The sequence below is a fragment of the Pyrgilauda ruficollis genome, unplaced genomic scaffold (assembly GCF_017590135.1).
Source record: "Pyrgilauda ruficollis isolate IOZ18807 unplaced genomic scaffold, ASM1759013v1 scaffold1265, whole genome shotgun sequence".
In the NCBI taxonomy this organism is placed as follows: Eukaryota; Metazoa; Chordata; class Aves; order Passeriformes; family Passeridae; genus Pyrgilauda; species Pyrgilauda ruficollis.
The window spans coordinates 1-6,985 of NW_024511044.1; the positions used below are offsets into that span (position 1 = coordinate 1).

A 6,985-nucleotide genomic window follows, 5' to 3' on the forward strand; every position below is an offset into this window, starting at 1 on the left:
CCCCCCCCGGGCAAACACGGCGGGGCCGAGGGGCAGCGCGGGGGGGCCCTGTCCCCTCCGTGTCCCCTCCGTGTCCCCTCCGTGTCCCCAGGGCCGGGGGCCCCGCGGGCCGAAGGTTGTCACCCGCGGTGTCACCGACCCTCGGCCCCCGGCGGGGGGACAGTGGGGACACCCCGGGCAAAGGGCGGCGGTGGCGCTGGCCACAAAAGGTCAGAGTCCCCCCGGTCACTGTGGGGATGGGGACAGTCCGGGGGACGGGGAGGCGACAGAGGGGACACGGGGAGGGGACAGTGGGCTGAGGGGATGGGGACAGAGGGGACACGGGGCGGGGACAGCGATGGGGCCCCAGGGGTGACAGCCGTGCCTGGGGGTGACAGCCGTGTCCCCAGGGGTGACAGCCGTGTCCCCAGGGGGTGACAGCCCTGTCCCCATGGGTGACAGCCGTGTCCCCGTGGGGTGACAGCCGTGTTGGGGGTGACAGCCCTGTCCCCGTGGGGTGACAGCCCTGTCCCCAGGGGTGACAGCCGTGCCTGGGGGTGACAGCCGTGTCCCCAGGGGTGACAGCCGTGTCCCCAGGGGGTGACAGCCCTGTCCCCATGGGTGACAGCCGTGTCCCCGTGGGGTGACAGCCGTGTTGGGGGTGACAGCCCTGTCCCCGTGGGGTGACAGCCCTGTCCCCAGGGGTGACAGCCGTGCCTGGGGGTGACAGCCGTGTCCCCAGGGGTGACAGCCGTGTCCCCAGGGGGTGACAGCCCTGTCCCCATGGGTGACAGCCGTGTCCCCGTGGGGTGACAGCCGTGTTGGGGGTGACAGCCCTGTCCCCGTGGGGTGACAGCCCTGTCCCCAGGGGTGACAGCCGTGCCTGGGGGTGACAGCCGTGTCCCCAGGGGTGACAGCCGTGTCCCCAGGGGGTGACAGCCCTGTCCCCATGGGTGACAGCCGTGTCCCCGTGGGGTGACAGCCGTGTTGGGGGTGACAGCCCTGTCCCCGTGGGGTGACAGCCCTGTCCCCAGGGGTGACAGCCGTGCCTGGGGGTGACAGCCGTGTCCCCAGGGGTGACAGCCGTGTCCCCGGGGTGACAGCCGTGTCCCCAGGGGTGACAGCCCTGTCCCCAGGGGTGACAGCCCTGTCCCCATGGGGTGACAGCCGTGTCCCCGTGGGTGACAGCCGTGTCCCCAGGGGTGACAGCCGTGTCCCCATGGGGTGACAGCCGTGTCCCCAGGGGTGACAGCCGTGTTGGGGGTGACAGCCGTGTCCCCATGGGGTGACAGCCGTGTCCCCATGGGTGACAGCCGTGTCCCCGTGGGGTGACAGCCGTGTCCCCAGGGGTGACAGCCGTGCCTGGGGGTGACAGCCGTGTCCCCAGGGGTGACAGCCCTGTCCCCGGGGTGACAGCCCTGTCCCCAGGGGTGACAGCCGTGTCCCCGCAGAGGTGTTCCCGCCGCAGCTGGAGGGGGTGAAGCTGATCGTCACCAAGACCCTGAGCAGCCACTTCCAGGTCGGGGAGGTGACACCGGGGGACACCGGGGGGGGGTGGCCGTGCGCGCCCCCTCCCCCCGCGCCGTCCCCGTCCCGCGTGACCGCGCTGTCCCCGCAGGTGACACACACGGTGCACATGAGCACCCTGGGCCCCTCGGGCTACCGCTTCAACGCCACCTTCGTGGGGGACCGCCAGCTGGGGCCCGCCGAGGTGACAGCGCGGGGGGGCCGCGGGTGGCACCGGCCTCGTCACCCTCTGCCACCCCTTCTGCAGCCTCGTGGTCACCCCCGGGCCACCAACGGGGCCTTGTGGCCGTCTGGGACACAAGGGTGGCCCCGGCGTGGGGGGTGGCCCTCTACCCTGGGTGGTCTCGGGGTGGTCCTGTGGCCTTGGGGACATTGGTGGCCTCGGGGTCACTGGTGGCTTCAGGGACATTGGTGGCCCCAGGTGGGCCCGGGTGGCCCTGGGCTCGTTGGTGGCCTCACCGTGGCCACAGTGCCACTGGCACGTCCCAGCCAGCCCCAGGCCGGAGCTGGGGACACTCGGTGGTGGCTCTGTGGCCGTCCCCATGTCCCCCTGTCCCTGTGTCCCTGTGTCCCTATGTCGCCTTGTTCCCTGTCCCTGTCCCCATGCTGTGCTGTCCCCAGGTGTTCTCTGTCCCTGTGTCCCTGTCCCTGTCCCCACGCAGCACTGTCCCCAGATGTTCCCCATGTCCCTGTCCCTGTCCCCACACCACGCTGTCCCCAGGTGCTCCCCTGTCCCCAGGTGTCCCCAGGTGTCCCCAGCTGTGTCCCCGTCCCCACACCACGCTGTCCCCCCTCACGCTGCTGTCCCCAGGTGTTCCCCTGTCCCCAGGTGTCCCCAGCCGTGTCCCCGTCCCCACTCCGTGCTGTCCCCAGGTGTTCTCTGTCCCTGTGTCCCTGTCCCTGTCCCCACGCAGCACTGTCCCCAGATGTTCCCCATGTCCCTGTCCCTGTCCCCACACCACGCTGTCCCCAGGTGCTCCCCTGTCCCCAGGTGTCCCCAGGTGTCCCCAGCTGTGTCCCCGTCCCCACACCACGCTGTCCCCAGGTGTTCCCCTGTCCCCAGGTGTTCCCCTGTCCCCAGGTGTCCCCAGGTGTCCCCAGGTGTCCCCAGGCATGTCCCTGTCCCCACTCCGTGCTGTCCCCAGGTGTTCCCCTGTCCCCAAGTGTCCCCAGGTGTCCCCAGCTGTGTCCCGGTCCTCACACCATGCTGTCCCCAGGTGTCCCCAGGTGTCCCTGTCCCTCATGCTGCTGTCCCCAGGTGTTCCCCTGTCCCCAGGTGGCCCCAGGTGTCCCCAGGCGTGTCCCCGTCCCCACTCCGTGCTGTCCCCAGGTGTTCCCCTGTCCCCAGGTGTCCCCAGCTGTGTCCCCGTCCCCACACCGTGCTGTCCCCAGGTGTTCCCCACGCTGCTCGGGGACATGGACAGCTCGGGCAGCCTCAACGCCCAGGCCGTGCAGCTGCTGGGCGAGCGCCTCCGCGCCAAGGCCGTGTTCCAGGTGAGCCGGGCGTGCCCCCGCCGCGCCCGCCGCGTCCCCGCGTGTCCCCCGCTGCCAGCGCCGCTGTCCCCGTCCCCAGACGCACCAGGCCAAGTTCGTGACGTGGCAGTTCGACGGCGAGTACCGCGGCGAGGACTGCACGGCCACGCTCACGCTGGGCAACCCCGACCTGCTGGGCGGCTCCGGTGAGCGTCCCCGAGGTGGCCCTGGCGCCGCTGAGGCCGCGCTGTCGCTGTCCCCGCAGTGATCGTGGTGGCACATTTCCTGCAGAGCGTCACCGCCCGCCTGGTGCTCGGCGGGGAGCTCGTGTACCACCGGCGGCCCGGCGAGGAGGGAGCCATCCTCACCCTGGCCGGGAAGTACTCGGGTAGGGACAGCCGGGGACAGTGGGGACACCTGGGGATGCCTGGGGACAGCTGGGAATGCCTGGGGACGGCTGGGGACACTGGGGACAGCTGGGGATGCCTGGGGACAGCTGGGACACCTGGGGGTAGCTGGGGACACCTGGGGATGCCTGGGGACAGCTGGGGACACCAGAGACAGCTGGGACACCTGTGGATAGCTGGGGATGCCTGGGGACACCTGTGGGTAGCTGGGGATACTGGGGACAGCTGGGACAGCTGGGAATGCCTGGGACAGCTGGGGACACTGGGGACAGCTGGGGATGCCTGGGGACAGCTGGGACAGCTGGGGATGCCTGGGGACACTGGGGGATGCCTCGGGAATGCCTTGGGGACACCTGGGGAACACCTGGAGATGTCTGGGGACAGCTCGGGATGCCTGGGGGACACCTTGGGGACATCTCAGGGACACCTGGGGACACCTGAGAATGCCTTGGGGACACCTTGGGTACACCTGAGGACACCTGGAGATGCTTTGAGGACATCTCGGGGACACCTTGGGGACACCTTGGGGACACCAGGGGGATGCCTTGGGGACACCTCGGGGACACCTTGGGGACACCTGTGGACGCTGTCTCTCCGTTGCAGCCCCGAACTGGGTGACAACGCTCAACGTGGGCTACGGCGGCGCCCACGCCAGCTACTACCACCGTGCCAACGAGCAGGTGCGTGTCCCCCAGCGTGTCCCAGGTGTCCCCCAGGGTGTCCCCGGTGTCCCCAGCCGCCGTGACCGCGCTGTCGCCCGCAGGTGCAGGTGGGGGTGGAGCTGGAGGCCAACACGCGGCTGCAGGAGAGCAGCTTCGCCTTCGGCTACCAGCTCAGCCTGCCGCGGGCCAACGTCGTCTTCAGAGGTGGGCGCGGCCCCCGCGGCTCCCGCGGCCGCTGTCGCCTGCTGGTGGCGCTCAGCTGTCGCCGCGGTGTCCCCGCAGGGCTCCTGGACAGCAATTGGAGCGTGGGAGGGGTCCTGGAGAAGAAGCTGCCCCCCCTGCCCGTGACGCTGGCGCTGGGCGCCTTCCTGAACCACTGGAGGAGCCGATTCCACTGCGGCTTCAGCGTCACCGTGGGCTGAGGGACAGCACGGGGGACAGCACGGGGGACAGGACAGAGGGACAGGACAGCAGGGACAGGACAGGGGACAGGACAGCACAGGGGACAGCACGGCGGACAGGACAGAGGGGACAGCACAGGGGACAGGACAGCACAGGGGACAGCACGGCAGACAGGACAGAGGACAGCACAGGGGACAGGACAGCAGGGACAGCACGGGGGACAGCACAGGGGACAGCGGGGACAGTGGGGACAGCAGGGACAGGACAGGGGACAGCACGGGGGACAGGACAGAGGGGACAGCACAGGGGACAGGATAGCAGGGACAGCGGGGGCAGTGGGGACAGCAGGGACAGGACAGGGGCAGGACAGCAGGGACAGCACAGGGAACAGGGCAGAGAGGACAGTGGGGACAGCAGGGAGAGGACAGAGGATGGCAGGACAGCAAGGACAGGACAGCAGGGACAGGACAGGTGACAGCAGGACAGCAGGGACAGGACAGCAGGGACAGGACAGCGGGGACAGCAGGGACAGGACAGCAGGGACAGGACAGCGGGGACAGCGGGTGAGTGGCACCGTCCTGCTCAGGGAGCCGCCAGGCCGGGCCATGCAGGTGCCACAGGGACCCGTGGGGACACGGCGGGCTGGGGACAGCGAGTGACAGCGCCACGGAAATTCCCACCCTGCTCCTCCCTGGCACGGCTCTAGGCTCTGTCCCCTTGTCCTGCCCCATTCCCTGGGATCACATCCCAAGCCCCCCCAGCAGATCCCAAATCCCCCCTGGTGATCCCAAATCCCCTTGGCAGATCCAAGTCCCCGCGGATCCCGGCTGCCCAGCTCCCTGAGCACGTGTCCCCGGTGTCCCGGGTGTCCCCAGTGTCCCCGGTGTCCCGGTTTCCCCGGTGTCCCGGGTGTCCCCAGTGTCCCCGGTGTCCCCGGTGTCCCGGGTGTCCCGGGTGTCCCCGGTGTTCCCGGGTGTCCCTGTTTCCCCGGTGTCCCGGGTGTCCCGCGTGTCCCTGGTGTCCTGGGTGTCCCCAGTGTCCCGGGTGTCCCTGGTGTCCCTGGTGCCCCGGTGTCCCCGGTGTTCCCGGTGTCCCAGGTGTCCCGGTTTCCCCGGTGTCCCCGGTGTCCCCTGTGTCCCGCGTGTCCCCGGTGTCCCGCGTGTCCCGGGTGTCCCGGGTGTCCCCGGTGTTCCCGATGTCCCCGGGTGTTCCCGGTGTCCCCGTGTCCCGGGTGTCCCGGTTTCCCCGGTGTCCCCAGTGTCCCTGGTGTCCCGGGTGTCCCGGGTGTCCCCGGTGTCCCGGGTGTCCCCAGTGTCCCCGGTGTCCCGGGTGTCCCCAGTGTCCCCGGTGTCCCGGTTTCCCCGGTGTCCCGGGTGTCCCCAGTGTCCCCGGTGTCCCCGGTGTCCCGGGTGTCCCCAGTGTCCCCGGTGTCCCGGTTTCCCCGGTGTCCCGGGTGTCCCCAGTGTCCCCGGTGTCCCCGGTGTCCCGGGTGTCCCCAGTGTCCCCGGTGTCCCGGGTGTCCCCAGTGTCCCCGGTGTCCCGGTTTCCCCGGTGTCCCGGGTGTCCCCAGTGTCCCCGGTGTCCCCGGTGTCCCGGGTGTCCCGGGTGTCCCCGGTGTTCCCGGGTGTCCCTGTTTCCCCGGTGTCCCGGGTGTCCCGCGTGTCCCTGGTGTCCTGGGTGTCCCCAGTGTCCCGGGTGTCCCTGGTGTCCCTGGTGCCCCGGTGTCCCCGGTGTTCCCGGTGTCCCAGGTGTCCCGGTTTCCCCGGTGTCCCCGGTGTCCCCTGTGTCCCGCGTGTCCCCGGTGTCCCGCGTGTCCCGGGTGTCCCGGGTGTCCCCGGTGTTCCCGATGTCCCCGGGTGTTCCCGGTGTCCCCGTGTCCCGGGTGTCCCGGTTTCCCCGGTGTCCCCAGTGTCCCTGGTGTCCCGGGTGTCCCGGGTGTCCCCGGTGTCCCGGGTGTCCCCAGTGTCCCCGGTGTCCCGGGTGTCCCCGGTGTCCCCGGTGTCCCCGCGGTACCCAGGGCCCCGTCGTGGATGGTGTAGCAGCGCTGGCCGCACTCCCAGGCCTTGGTGGCGGGGTTGAAGATGGTGTTGTAGCGGATCTGGCAGATCCCCAGCGTGGCTCCTTTCAGCAGCGAGATCTGCGCCTCCAGCGGCAAACTCCTGCCGGGAGGGGACACCGCGGCGACACGGCGACACGTCAGGGGGGTGGCACTGAGCGCCGCCCCGCCGCGTCCCCGCCCCGCGCACCTGAACACCGGGATCTCCTTGGCGAATTTGATCACCTGCTGGATCATGAACGTGCTCAGGTCCGCGAACTGCGGCAGCAGCGACAGCACGTCCGGCAGCGCCTCCTCGCACGGCGACAGCGACACCCCCGCGGCGACACCCGCGCCCGGAGGGCTGGGCACCAGCAGGCGCACTTCGGGCTGGGGACAGCGAGGGGACAGGGCTGGGGACACGCGGGGACAGGCGGGGTGGCTCTGGGGGCGGGTGGGGAATCGTGGGGACGGACTGGGGACACGTGGGGACAGTAAGG

General features: G+C 70.7%; 2 protein-coding genes across 2 annotated transcripts; one reads left to right on the forward strand and one right to left on the reverse strand.

Moving 5' to 3' along the window:
• Positions 1-4: 4 nt before the first annotated feature.
• TOMM40L (translocase of outer mitochondrial membrane 40 like) lies at positions 5-4,574 on the forward strand (the record flags this gene model as incomplete). Its single annotated transcript, XM_041458221.1, has 9 exons — positions 5-209; positions 1,431-1,498; positions 1,598-1,690; positions 2,899-3,000; positions 3,080-3,185; positions 3,245-3,367; positions 3,990-4,066; positions 4,150-4,252; positions 4,331-4,574. Coding segments are annotated over 9 exons (1,017 nt in total), but the record flags the coding sequence as incomplete, so codon positions are not given.
• Positions 4,575-5,152: 578 nt separating this feature from the next.
• LOC121348553 (nuclear receptor subfamily 1 group I member 2-like) lies at positions 5,153-6,929 on the reverse strand (the record flags this gene model as incomplete). The annotated part of the gene is made up of 3 exons (XM_041458219.1): positions 5,153-5,184; positions 6,419-6,609; positions 6,697-6,929. Coding segments are annotated over 3 exons (456 nt in total), but the record flags the coding sequence as incomplete, so codon positions are not given.
• Positions 6,930-6,985: the final 56 nt, after the last annotated feature.